Below are 13,582 nucleotides of genomic sequence, written 5' to 3' on the forward strand. Positions count from 1 at the left end.
CCCCCCCCGGGCTCCGTCACCCCCCCCCCCCCCCAGCTCCGTCGGCCCCCCCTCCGTCCGTCCGTCCGTCCCCTTTCAATACTTTAACGAAGTGAAATCTCGTGCTGTTGGGTGTAAAATCAGCAATAGACAGCGCAGAGACTTGTCTTACCAGCCCACCCTGCAGGGACCTGTTTTGTTGTGTATTTTTATTGTTTTTTGTGTGTATTGTTTGTTGTTGTTGCAGCTAGCTGACCTGTGGGGAAAAAAAAAACACCCAGCTTCCTTCTCCTGCAGTCTAAATAAAGATTCTGGTTCATCAGCGTTGACCATCATCACGTCTAGTGACCAGTCCTGCCCCGAGCCTAACAACTCGCGTATCCTAACGCTTTGAATTGCGTCATTGAACCTGCGTGCGTACTCTCATCATGCGTGTTTTTCTTTATTCTTCCCCTCAATGTAATTCCACGATTGTTTGACGTAAAACGTAAAATAAATAACTCACTGAAAATTGGACGCTTCAGTGCTTGAGAAAGAATTTAATTAAACATGTGCACGCGCATTCGTGTCACGTGAGTGTTTGTTCATATTTAAAACAGGACATTCGAGAGCGTTGAATCAACGTTTTTTTTAATTCAAAGTAAAACACATCCTCTCCGTAATTTTGTCCTCGTGACGCTTATTTCGTCCTCATGAATATGGCATTGCCATGCATCGAGCGTACCGTGCACTCCCTAGTGGTAGTGCCTTACGCCGGCCGGTCCCATCTCGCAAGGTCAGTCAAGCCCCATCGGCGTATTCGGAAAACATCGAAGGCAGAAATTGGGCCCAGTTGACAACCAGAGCTGTTGAGCGGATGGCTAAAAGAACACCGGATATCATTGCATCTACACATCTGCTGCTGTTCTCGACAAAGCTTGCTGCTTTTCTCTGCCATACGGGTGTGTGTGTGTGTGAAAGTGCAGGAAAAGTAATTGTGATTGCTAATTGTTGATTACTAATCAGCCTGTGCTCTGTGTATGCGCATGTTTATAATTGTTTTTTGTTGTTGTTGTTGTTGCAGCGAATCAGCTTCGTACTCCCCGACTGCATGTGACTTTGTGCTGCTCCCTGAGTGGACACCACCCATCGCACGGCCATGGACTTCGTCATGAAACAAGCCCTTGGAGGTAGAGTCTCGTGCGCGCGTGCGGCGCGTCTGTCTGCCTTTGCGGGGAGCGGTGGCGCAGCGCTTAGCGCGCCGCACTACGAACCAGGCGACACCGAGATCGATTCCCTGCTCACGGCCAACACCGGTGACGGCTATCTGAACCGGTCCTGGGCACAACTCCCCCTCCCCCCCCCCCCTCCTGGATCGACTCAGCCTCAAATGAGTACCTGGGTGCGGTGTGTAGTAAACATCGCCACTACGGGGAGACAAAGGCGGCCGGGCGCGGTGCTGGCCACCCAACCTCGCTCGTGTGTCGTACCGGCCTTCGTAGGTGTTGCTCGCGAAGAGCGCTGGGTCCAAAGGTGCTGGTGGGTTCCCTTCTGGGTTCTCCGGTTTCCTCCATTCATGGGACAGACCAAACATCTCAATGCAGCAGGGCCCTCCTTAAAAATAGTCTTGGGTCTCATTCCTCATCATTATTATATTTCGCGGTGCGCATAACACATTCAACCAACATAACGAGCAACGCGCGAAATCGATGTCACAGTATTACCCCTTATTTTATTTTGTAAAGATATTATCGGATGAAGGCCGTGTCGGTCGTGGGAAATAATTTGACCATGCTGTAGCACGCCCGGTTTAGTGCTCGTTTAATTTTTGTTGTTTGCAACAAAACGAGAAAGCAATGTCAAGTGCACGACAATTGACCGACATTTCAACCCTCGCAACCACCGCCATCGTTCCAGGCGGCTGAGCGACGACGTCTCTCGGGCATGCCGCTTGCTCGACAAGGCGAAACAACCTGCAGTGCTCTCCGGGAGAACGAGGATGCGTTCGGACGCAGAGTGTCACGCACGGCTCTGAAGCGACCAGAGAGCCGTGAGCACGCGTGCGTTGATCGCAGCTCGCGCCTCGTGCTCTGTCAGCCTTCCGTGGTGCCTTTTTTGTTTTTACGACAAAAACAAAACAACAATTTTCCAACGTAGGTGATTCAACAACTGCCGCCCGAGCCGACGAGCTGCGTTCCTTTGCAGAGGGCACAAACTTAAAAAAAAATCCTTTAAAAAAACACATTTAAAAATAAAATAAAGAATAAATAACAAAAGGCACGGGCCAGACAGCGCGATAATTAACATCGACCAAAAAGGCCTCTCCACCCCATTGTTGCGCGAACAAGCCAATAATTTCACTTCAGCGCAGAGTCCCCCCGTGGTATAAAACACTTTAAATTATGCCCAGAGGGGCTTCTGTCCTCGGCTCCGGTGGGGTCAGTGGTTTAGCAGCAACGACCGCGTCCGTCCGGCGCTCGCCCAGCTGCGTTGGTTGGCTTCCGGTTGCGTAAAGGGCCACGTTGCCAGGTCGCACTCATTGCACACAAAGTGCTCGCCACAAATCAACAGCAACACCTCGCTGATGCCGTCAAGGAGCAGGAACCACTATCACACCAAATCCGGCATCCTCGCAGCAGCAGCAGCAGCAGCAGCGGCGTTTGGCTAGCCCGTCGGACAAAGACAGCGGTGGTCACCGCATCGCGCGGCGCTTTCAGATGCGCTTCCGCGGCCGTCTGGAACGCTCCTCCTTCCGGTATTAGGAAGCCACTGGAGCTATGCACTTTTACATCATCGAGATTGGAGATTCACTTCGTTCGAACTGCTTTTCGTGTTCAGTTTGTTGTCCTTCACTCGCACCTCCAATTAGCGCGGTTGGCTACGTACGGTGCGGAAGAAGTTCAACATACGTACAACGCCCCCGACCCCCCCCTCCCCCCCACCCACCTCCTTTCACCCGTTCACCAACCTCCAACCTAGACTGACCGTGGTGGTGAAGTATGGTCAAACGCCCATCTCGGACACAGTGTGGGCATACCTTCATCCGAAAAAGGCTGTCATAAAATATCCGTCCGCAAGGATAAGCGCGGGTTAATATTTTCATTCGCGAAGGCATGGTTTTTTTTCGTCTCTCGTAATAATAATAATTCCCGTGACATTACTCATCTGCCACAACTGGCAGATGAGTCACACGAGGCGCCGCCACGGATTTTCCATTCAATACGTAGCCCTTCACAACCAATGTTATGATTCACACAAATTAGTTTCTACCAGGGATAGATCGTCGCGCGGTGGATCACGTCAATGTGCGAACCAATCACCCTCCACCACCCGTCAATCAAATCGAGGCGGCGAGTGAGCTTTTGCCAACACCCGAGCGACGACGATGAAGGCGGGGGACGTCACGACGCTCACGTCATCTCGGAAAGTCTTTGAGTGACGGTACGAAACGAGGGCTGGGTATCTTTCTCCACCTTTTAGGGGGAGTTCATAATGGCCAGGTCAGTCCCGTTGATCACTTAGGCCCGAAAGTTGTGCATCTCTCACTCCCGGTCTCTACCTGAGTAAGCACGCATTGACGTTGAACGTCTTAGAGTCGTCACGTGAACGAACACGCCCATCCTGAACGCTTCAGCACCCCCGGTGTGCTGGACAGCGATTCCACTAACATTTAACAGGCGGCTTACGTACGACCCGTCACACGCTGGTTGCCAGCTTTGTGAACGTCTCCTCCAGTCTCGCGCCTTCAAAGGAGATTTTCACAATGCTGCTAAGCACCTGATGAAACCGTGACGTGCGTACGTTGGACTTATTTTCGCACGGCACGTACGTAATCAACAGTGCTACATCGGAGGTACGGGTGAAATTACTACAAATTAATGCCCCCCCCCCCCCCCCCCAAAAAAAAGAAGTTTTTAAAGAAATGAACTTTTATTGTACATGAGGCTCACGAACGGCAAAACTCATGTGGCAGCGCCAATGCTGTTCAATTAATTGTTTGTAGTTTGTATGGAGAGTGCGCGATACCTGGGACATCTGTGTATAATCGGCCGCGGCGGCGAGTTCCATCCGGTCGTGCTGGGTCGTTAGTTCCCCCCCCCCCCCCGAATGAGCGGCCACCAAACCAGATCCGAGACGCGTCGTTCACAACAGCTCGTTAGCTCATCCCACGCTCCGGCGAAGCGAGTTAAGATTGCGACCTGGGGAAATGATGAGCAACGGGAGGTTTCTTTCGTGCAAAGCCACGCTCTGTTGTTAGCAAGCCGGCCAATGAACCAAGCCAGGTACTATTGTGCAAGCCGGTGAATGATTCAAGCCAGTGCATAATTTAAGCCAGTGATTGATTAAAGTCAGTGGATTGTGTAAGCTGGCGAATGATGCGAGCCGATGAATGATTCAAGCCGGTGCATGCTGCAAGCCAGTGAATGATTGAATCCGGTGATTGCTTGAAGCGAGTGAATTATTCAATCCGGTGAATGATTCAAGCCGGTGCATGATGCAAGCCAGTGAATGATTGAATCCGGTGATTGATTGAAGCGAGTGAATGATACAAGCCGATGCATGATGCGAGCCAGTGAATGATTGAATCCAGTGATTGATTGACGCGAGTGAATGATTCAATCCGGTGAATGATTCAATCCGGTGAATGATGCAAGCCGGTGTGAAATCATAATAGATAAAGGTGGAGCTTTGCAATTGTTTGCTTAACTATTTCATTTGACCAGGTAAGGCCCACTGAGCTGTACAGCTTTTTTTCAGAAGCGACCTGGCCACAAATGATAGCTCAACGAAGTGGGCTTATCACGTGCAAATTTATAGCAGCCAAAAATTCTAAACGCGTGATGTTGATGCTAAATGTGGAGGGAAAAAACCGGAGGACCTGGAGAAAAATCCACGCGACCACGGGAGAGAGAGAGAGAGGGAGACACGCAAACTCCAACTATACAGCAGGCGTTGTGGTCGGGATCGAAACCACAATCCTCCTGTATACCGGGCAAGGTAGTCAACATCTCCTAGCCACTGCTATCGGAAGGATCCTCCAAGGAGAGGCAGCTTCTGAGAGCCACCTCTGAAGCCTACATTGTCCTCTTGCTCCCTCCACGCTGGCCAGACGTCTTGGAAGAGTTTGGGAGTGCTCACACTTTACTCCACCACCTGCCGATTGCCGAACTGCGGTGTATCCATTCACAACGCCAGGCGGAGAGAGAGAGAGAGAGTGGCCGAGGAGGGATTTGAGCCACTGGCGCCGTTGTTTCTCAACTGGGAAACGGTGTGACAGGTTTCTGAAATAAATAAATAGTGCGTGCACGTATGGACGTTGAAATTCTTCCGGGCCGTACGGAGCCGACCGTGCTCATCGGAGATGTATATCGTACGGGCCACAAACACCGTCGTCCCTTTTTGCGGCGGTGCGGTGTTTATGCGGTGCGGTGCGGTGTGGTATGGCGTGGTGCGTTGTGTTGCGGTGTGGTATGGCGTGGTGCGTTGTGTTGCGGTGTTGCGCGGCGCGTTGCGGGTGCGCTGCAGGCGCCACGAAGGACGTGGGGAAGATGCTCGGAGGAGACCAGGCGGAGAAAGACCCCGAAGCGCAGAAGAAGGAAGAGGATCGGAGGGAAGCGCTGCGGCAGCAGGAGGAGGAGCGGAAGCTGAAGCATGCCAAGATGGAGGCGGAGCGGGAGCGCGTGCGGCAGAACGTGCGGGACAAGGTGAGAGGTCGCGGGGGTGGGGTGGGAGGGAGATGGGATCAGGGGGTCGGCGGTGACGGGGGCCCAGCCACGCTGCAGAAGATAAGAATCAGAATCTTCACTTATACTGCGGGAGGAATCCGATGAGCTTATAGAGCTCTTTTTACACAGGTGTCCTGTCCGGGGTCACGGGGTCAGAACGTTCCAACAACAGCAACAAACAATACAAAAACACGCTTTTGGAAGTTGGGGGCCTGCGTGCCGCTCGAGAATGGTTCCCGATGGTTTTAGTCAGGGTGCGATTTGTCCAATTTTCAATAGGCGGGTGGCTTGGGGGGGGGGCATAGAATCGGCCAGCACTGTGAACTACAGTAGAACCCCTCTTAACGACGGTAATTGGTTCCACGAAACCGGTCATTAAGTGATTTGGTCGTTAGGCAAGGGCAGGCCATATTTACTTACTCAGCGCACCTTTTTTTTACACCTCTTTCATGTTTATCAATATTATTTATTTCTTGGTTAAAACACTAATTGTCTTCCTCACCTACTTGTTTTCATTCGCGAGCACTTTGGAAGCCGTAATTATTGATTTAATTAAAGTTAAAGTCAAAATACACCAAGAATTCAAGAGATGTTTCAACTTCAAAACGCATCAGACACCGAATGTAAAAAATGCCCTAACGCCTATGAATGGACGTCGCTGATTGGCCGAGGCCTAGTCAGAACACTTTGGAGCTCGCCGATTGGCCGAAATTGGTGGTCGCGTGTTCGTCGCAAGCCCATCGCTAACAGGGAATGGTCGGCAAGCGTACAAATTGGGCTCTATGGAGGGCCTACACTTCTATACACTACACTATACACTACACTACTATACACTACACTAAACACCACTATACACAACACTATACACTACACTATACACCACTATACACGACACTATACACTACTATACACTACAATTCTATACACTACTATACACTACACTTCTATACACTACACTATACACTACACTATACACCACTATACACGACACTATACACTACACTATACCGTAAATAATACACTACACTATACACATTACACTACACTATACACTACACTACTATACACTACACTTCTATACACTACACTATACACCACTATACACGACACTATACACTACTATACACTACACTACTATACACTACACTATACACTACACTATACACGACACTATACACTACTATACATTACACTACTCTACACTACACTATACACTACACTACTATACACTACACTATACACCACTATACACTACACTACTATACACTACACTATACACCACTATACACGACACTATACACTACACTACTATACATTAAACTACTATGCACTACACTATACACTACACATTGGGCCCGTCGTTAAGGCATTAATCGCTAACAGGGGTGGTCGTTAAGAGGGGTTCTGCTATACATTGCACTACTATACATTACACTACTCTACACTACACTATACACTACACTACTATACACTACACTATACACTACACTACTATATATTACACTACTCTACACTGCATTATACACTACACTATACACTACACTACTATACACTACACTATACACTACACTATACACTACACTATACACTACACTACACTGCACTATACACTACACTATACACTACACTACTATACAATACACTATACACTACACTATACACTGCACTATACACTACACTACTATACACTACACTATACACTACACTACTATACACTACATATTGGGCTCTATGGAGGCCCGTCGTTAAGCGATTAGTCGTTAACAGGGGTTCTACTGTATGGTCAAACAAATCCAATGACCAACACGGCACGGGGAAGCCTTTATCAATAATCGATTGACTAATAATGGAACGTAGTAATTATACACTATGTAACACGATTTTTGTTCCTGGGTAGTACGTGTTATTTTCTAATTGCTTATGCCTCAAAAGTATAGAACACGGATATTGTTCCCCACAAAACTTGCTTTTGTGACCAGGACTTTACGTGGACGAATGACACAAATGCACACCGCGTTTCTCATTGAAAACAGGTAAATTTAAAAATATCAATGTCCTGCTCACAAAAGCAAAGTTTGTGGGGAATAATAGCCATTTTCTGTACTTTTGAGGCAAAATAAATTAGAAAATAACACTTACTACCCAGGAACAAATTTTTTTTTGTTACACAGTGATTAAACAACACACATATATGTGATCATTTTCAAAAGGGTAATATGCACTTTGAAAGGGTCGTTGCCACATTTGGATGTTTGACCGATTCCAACCGTGAGTCTCTGATTTCTTGTGCGAGGAGACCACACGCACATTTTCACACACAAAGACAAAGACCCCCCGCATAGCCTTGAAATACTGTTGGGGCAAGTTCTGTTAGCGAGCATCTATTAAGGCCAGAACGGCGCACGAAGGGGTGGGTCACCAGCACCACGGCCAAGCGCCTTTGTCTCCCGAGTCGCGATGTTTACACACCGCATCCAGGTACTCATTTGACGCTGAGTCGACCTAGGGGAGGCCCAGGACCGGTTCATGTAATCGTCACTGGTGTTTGTGGCCGTGAGCGCGAATCAAACTCGTGTCGCCGGGTTCGTAGCGTAGCAGAGCGCTATCCGCGTTAGCCCCAAAATGGGGCTCGGCTCGGCTGGGCTGAATGCCAGTGGGAAAAAAAAACCAGGCGTGCTGTGCTGGTCCCCGTGCCAGGACGGCTCGGATGTGCACGTGTAAAAAATGGGCCCAGTCAGCGCTGGTGTCCGTTGTTGTGCCCTCCCCTTCCCTCCCTCCCGTCCCACTGGCCCGTTGCTGTGCGCAGTACGGCCTCAAGCGGCGCGAGGAGCGGGAGGCCGAGGCCAAAGCGGCGATGGAGGCCGCGTGCAGCGGGGGCGGCGGCGGCGGCGGCGGCGGTGGCGGCGTTTCCGGCGGTGTGGCCGGATCCGAGGGCAGCCTCACCCGCCCCAAGCGGGCCATCCCTCCCGGGTGCGGGGACGCTTCCGACGAGGGCCCTGAGGAAAGCCTCTTCGAAGCCTTCCTTAAGTACCTCCCTGGGCCCATCCAGGAGTTTTTCCGTAAATGAGCCAAGTGGCAGCGGGGGGTTTACACGGAGCGGTCAGCGTCAAAAAAAATGTTGGCAGCTGACTGGCAGGCGAATTGCAGGTTTTCGAGTTGGCGGGGAAGGCTTTTGATCGTGGTTGGGGGGGGGAGGGGGCGGCGGGGGGCGAGGGGGGGTTTGCGATAAAGAGGTGAAAATGGAATGTGTGTCAACCCGGTCACCAATGACTGCACAACAAACAAACAACAGCAAAGAAAACAGCCCCATCGCATTACGTTTGTTCCTGGCGATCAATTTGGCGAAAACAAAAACAAAAGTTCCCGTCGGTGAGAATCGAGAGACGATCGGTTTTGACTGTCACGTGACGAGCGTTCTTCTCGTGTCGGCGCCACGGCTGGGAGGGTCTCGCTGCGCCTCTCCACTGTGCGTGGAGCGGAGGTCACGCGACGAGATCCTCTCTCCCGTGAGCGCGATGGCTCGCGCGCGAACGGAAGCTTCGTCCCATGACACCAACGCCGGCGGTGGCTCGGAGATGTTAACTACCTCGCCTGGTAGGCAGGAGGTTCGTGGGTTCGATCCCGACCCCTCACAACGCCTGTATATTTTGAGCTTGCGTGTTCTCTCCCTCTCCCCGTGATCACGTGGATTTTTTTTTCTTTTCCTCCGGGTCCTCCGAATGTTTCCCTCCACATTTAGAAACGCGCGTTGAGAGTATTTGGCTGCTAGAAATTTACACGTGATATGCCACTTCGTTGAGCTATTAATTGTGGTCAGGTCGCTTCTGAAAAAGAGCTGTATAACTTAGCCTTCTTCTTTGGTTCTTTCGGTAAAGTCACGTAGAATGAGAATAAAATAATAAATTAATAAAATAAAATAACACAATAAAATTCTCACGACGTTCCGGCCACAACACAAGTGGCCTTCATCAGGTGAAGGGACGAGACTGTCAGACAGTTACCTGATGAAGGCCACTTGTGTTGTGGCCGAAACGTCGGGAGAATTTTATTGTGTTATTTTATTTTATTAATTTATTATTTTATTCTCATTCTACGTGACTTTACCGAAAGAACCAAAGAAGATGAATCCTTGCAGTCACGAAAGATTTAAATCGAAATTTAACTTAGCCTTACCTAGTAAAATACAAATAAAATGTTTTAATTTAGTTTAAATTAAGAGGGGGGGGGAACAAAAAATTACCAAAAAAAGAGCGAGCTGGGGAAACGGAAACGACCGGCGGATGAACGTCACCGCACGTGCGCTGCGGTTGCCAGGGGCGACAGGAATTCCATCATGGCCACCGCTTTGTGACGTCGTCTCATCTCCAGCCTCCACGCCACCACCGTGACTCTTTGTGCTCGAGTGTTAAAAACAAAACAAATCTCCGTTCGGCTTCATCTTCATTCATCGTAGGCCCCCTCTGCACCCCCACCACCGACACGAACGCCAAAATGTTTTTCTTTCTCTGCTGCTGCTGCTGAATTGGCCGAAACTCAGAGTTTCCACATTTTTTTACCGTGATTGCTGTGGTGTCTCTGAACGCTCACAATAACACACTGGCACTGACTTTCTACGCCTATGCCTTAAGAACTCAGTGCACTGTAAGATGATCATTCTGGGGGGGGGGGAGGGGGTGGTGGGGGGGTATATACCAGCAATTGCCAATTGAAAATGTTTTCAGTTCCAGTTAATGTCACGTCTTCACGATTCCTGACGACTCAACCTGAGCGTGTGGTTGCCATGATAGCCTCCAATCAGCTCTTGGCTACGGATCACATGACCGCCTTGAACTTGTGGCATTAATTTCGTGGGACTATTGACCTCATTAGATGCTGTTCACGATCACGCGTTCAATTCACGACACACATCCAGCAAACGGTTAAGAGAGAAATGGGCAAGCTTTGCGGGGTTTTTTTAATATCTAGGCGAGCTAAGTGACGAACTGAGGTGAAATCTCTTTTGAAATATCGGAACGCAGACACAAGGAAGGATTTTAAAGTTATCGCGATTGAAGCTGAGCAGTTATGACGTAAAACAAATGTACGACACGACGCGGGTATGACTGCGCGGCGTAGTGGTGAGCGTCCCTGGCTTCTAATCCAGAGGTCGTCGGTCACGTTCGATTTCCCGGCGTGGCAAGTTTCTTAAATACCCCCTCGCCGCTTCTCCGTCCACCCGGCGGTCGTAATTGGGCTCAGCGCCGTGAGTCGATGATCGTCAGGTCGCGTGAAGATCTCTGCTCTGTCAGGGAGATCTCCAGGACACGGTTGTGGTGATTGATGGTTTTTTTTTCTATCGAGCGGAAATGGCCAACGTCCAGAGTTTGGACATCTGTGAAAATGAGCTTCATAGCTCATCGGATTCCTCCAGTCTAAGTAAAGGTTCTGATTCTGATGGAGTTTACGAACAGTTCTGGGCCAATTGCCGATGCACTGAGAATATCACGGTCCTGGTATGTATGTCGAACTTCTTTCGCACCGTACATAGCAAACCAATCGGAGGCGCGGGATAAGGACAACTAAAATAGAGACTTGGTGGATAACATCAGGACCCCAGTAAATGCGATAGATAGTTGCTACCGGGGTAAAGCTTTCGGCATACGCTCTAAACACGAGATGGAGAGAAGGCGTTCGGACAGGGCTTGATTCTTGGCGAGCTCTGCTTCAGCAATATCTATGACCTGCCTCGCCAGCTTATCTCCATCCATTGCGTCTCTGCTTACACTGCCAGGTACGATGAAGGAAGGTCATGTTGACGTTTGGGAGTCTCGGAGGGGGGGAGAGCTGGCACCGCCGAGATTCTGGGGTTTAATCGGATTGTCAGGTGTCGTGTAGTCGGCTGATCATCTCAGTGTGGTCACCAATGGCTGCACACAAACGCACAAAAACAACAAATACAACAACAACCCCCTCACGTGACGTTTTCATTCCGCACATAATTCGGCTAAAATTCCAGCCCTGCGAAATGAGAAATGTCTCTCGGGATGGCACGCGACGAACATCGGAACCGCGTGGCCGGGCGGCCGGAAGAGTGCTGCTGCCCCCCCCCCCCCCCCCCCGCCCTTGGGTGTTGGATAGGCGGCCACTTGACGGGATGTCAGAAGTGCATCCGCGATATCCCCTTCTTCCGCGGGACACCGCCTCCTCGAAGCACAGCACCGCGACAGCCCCCGAACGGACGGATCCGTCTCGTGCCGTGACCCCAGTTTGTTGGCCTTCCCCCGTGCGCGCCCTCCGATCGGGAGAGCGCGCCTGGCGATAGTAGCGGGGCGCGAAAGGAATTCGACTCGGGCGCGCGGCACGAATCGGCGTGGCGTCGCACACGCCGTCTCTGCGAAGGCGCTCCGGCCACCGCGCGCTTTCTGAGTTTGCTGGGTGCGCTGCGACCTTCAGTGGGTCGCCGCGGTGGCTCGGAGATGTTAACTACCTCGCCTGGTATACAGGAGGTCGTGGGCTCGATCGCGACCCCTGACGCCTGCTGCTGTATGTGGAGTCTGCGCGTGTCTCTCTCTCTCTCTCTTTCTCTCCACGTGGTCGCGTGGATTGTCTCTCCGGGTCCCTCTCTGGGTTTTTCTCCTCCACATCGACAATTAACAACATCATCACCAGCGCGCGTTCAGAATCTTTGGTGTGCTGTACACTTCCACGTGATAAGCCGCGACTTTTTGGACTATCATTTGGGGGGTGGGGGAGTAGAGGGAGGGGTGGGGGAGTTGGGGGGAAGTTGAAGGAGGGAGGGAGTTTGGAGGGGTGGAGGAATTGGGGGGGGGGGTGGGGTAGTTGAGGGGGGGGGGAGTTAGGAGTTGGGGGGGTGGATGAATTCGGGGGTGGGGGGGGGAGTTGGGGGTTGGGGGGGGGTTGGGGGGTGGGGGAGTTGGGGGGTGGGGTAGTTGAGGGGGGGGGGGAGTTAGGAATTGGGGGAGTGGAGGAATTCGGGGGTGGGGGGGGGAGTTGAATGGGGGGGGGGAGTTGGGGGTGTGGGGGAGTTGAGGGGGGGCAGTTGGGGGGTGGGTGGAGGAGTTAGTGGGGGTTGTGGGGGACTTGAGGTGGGGTCAGGGAGTTCGGACGGGTGGGGGAGTTGGGGGGGTGGGACTTGGGGGGGGGGGTGGGAGTTGGGGGAGTTGAGGGGGGTGGGAGTTGAGGGGGGGGGGAGTTTGGGGGGGTGGGAGTTGGGGGAGTTGAGGGGGGGCAGTTGGGGGGTGGGTGGAGGAGTTAGTGGGGGGGTGGGGGACTTGAGGTGGGGTCAGGGAGTTCGGACGGGTGGGGGAGTTGGGGGGGTGGGACTTGGGGGGGGGGGGTGGGAGTTGGGGGAGTTTGGGGGGTGGGAGTTGGGGGAGTTGAGGGGGGGGCGAGTTTGGGGGGGGGGGGTGATCTTTCGTTGTTGCTCGCGCTGCGTCCTTGTGCCCCAGGCGGGCTGCGATCCCAACCGTCGCCCGGCCTCTGCCCACGTGGGAGGCGTCGCCTCGCCGCCGCGTGTCCGACGTGGCGGTGCCACGTGCCACGTGCACCATCGCACTCGACACGGGAGGCTCGCTCGGAGACACCGTCCACACAAGCCGGCTTGCCATTTGCTCCAACACATTGTGGATGATGTTTTGGGTATTTTTAACTTTGGCTTTTGTGGGCGGTGGGCGGTGTTGGGGGGGGGGGTGATTTCGACGAGTTTTGGGTGCTTCTTGGTACTAAGCCCGGAATGGTTTCAGCAGAGTTCGTTGGTAACGCGCACTTTTGGCAGTGGGGGCAAAGGTTAACAGCTTTAGGTCCCCCCAGCGATTGAGTTGATGGATCCTCAGAATTCTGGGTTCGCGAACTCGATTCTGTAAAAATCAATGTATATCTGTGTGTTATCGTCACGCTTG

The 13,582-nt window shown here is 51.7% G+C and overlaps 1 protein-coding gene across 4 annotated transcripts in view; it reads left to right on the forward strand.

The window, feature by feature from the left end:
• LOC116944466 (complexin-1-like) overlaps window positions 1-13,582 on the forward strand; it is a 93,596-nt gene that overhangs the window by 70,855 nt on the left and 9,159 nt on the right. For 3 of the 4 annotated variants that reach the window (XM_076068531.1, XM_032958097.2, XM_032958100.2), the window contains 3 exons: window positions 1,043-1,148; window positions 5,485-5,663; window positions 8,491-8,654. In XM_076068531.1, coding sequence (XP_075924646.1) covers window positions 1,118-1,148; window positions 5,485-5,663; window positions 8,491-8,654 — 374 coding nt within the window. In that variant the 5' untranslated portion in view covers window positions 1,043-1,117. Of the gene's footprint in view, window positions 1-1,042; window positions 1,149-5,484; window positions 5,664-8,490; window positions 8,882-13,582 lie in introns of those variants that run through there. The other variant, XM_032958098.2, reaches the window with a different exon arrangement.

This window comes from Petromyzon marinus, chromosome 21 (assembly GCF_048934315.1).
Source record: "Petromyzon marinus isolate PM22_M1 ecotype Great Lakes invasive population chromosome 21, UKy_Petmar_22M1.pri1.0, whole genome shotgun sequence".
Lineage (NCBI taxonomy): Eukaryota > Metazoa > Chordata > Hyperoartia > Petromyzontiformes > Petromyzontidae > Petromyzon > Petromyzon marinus.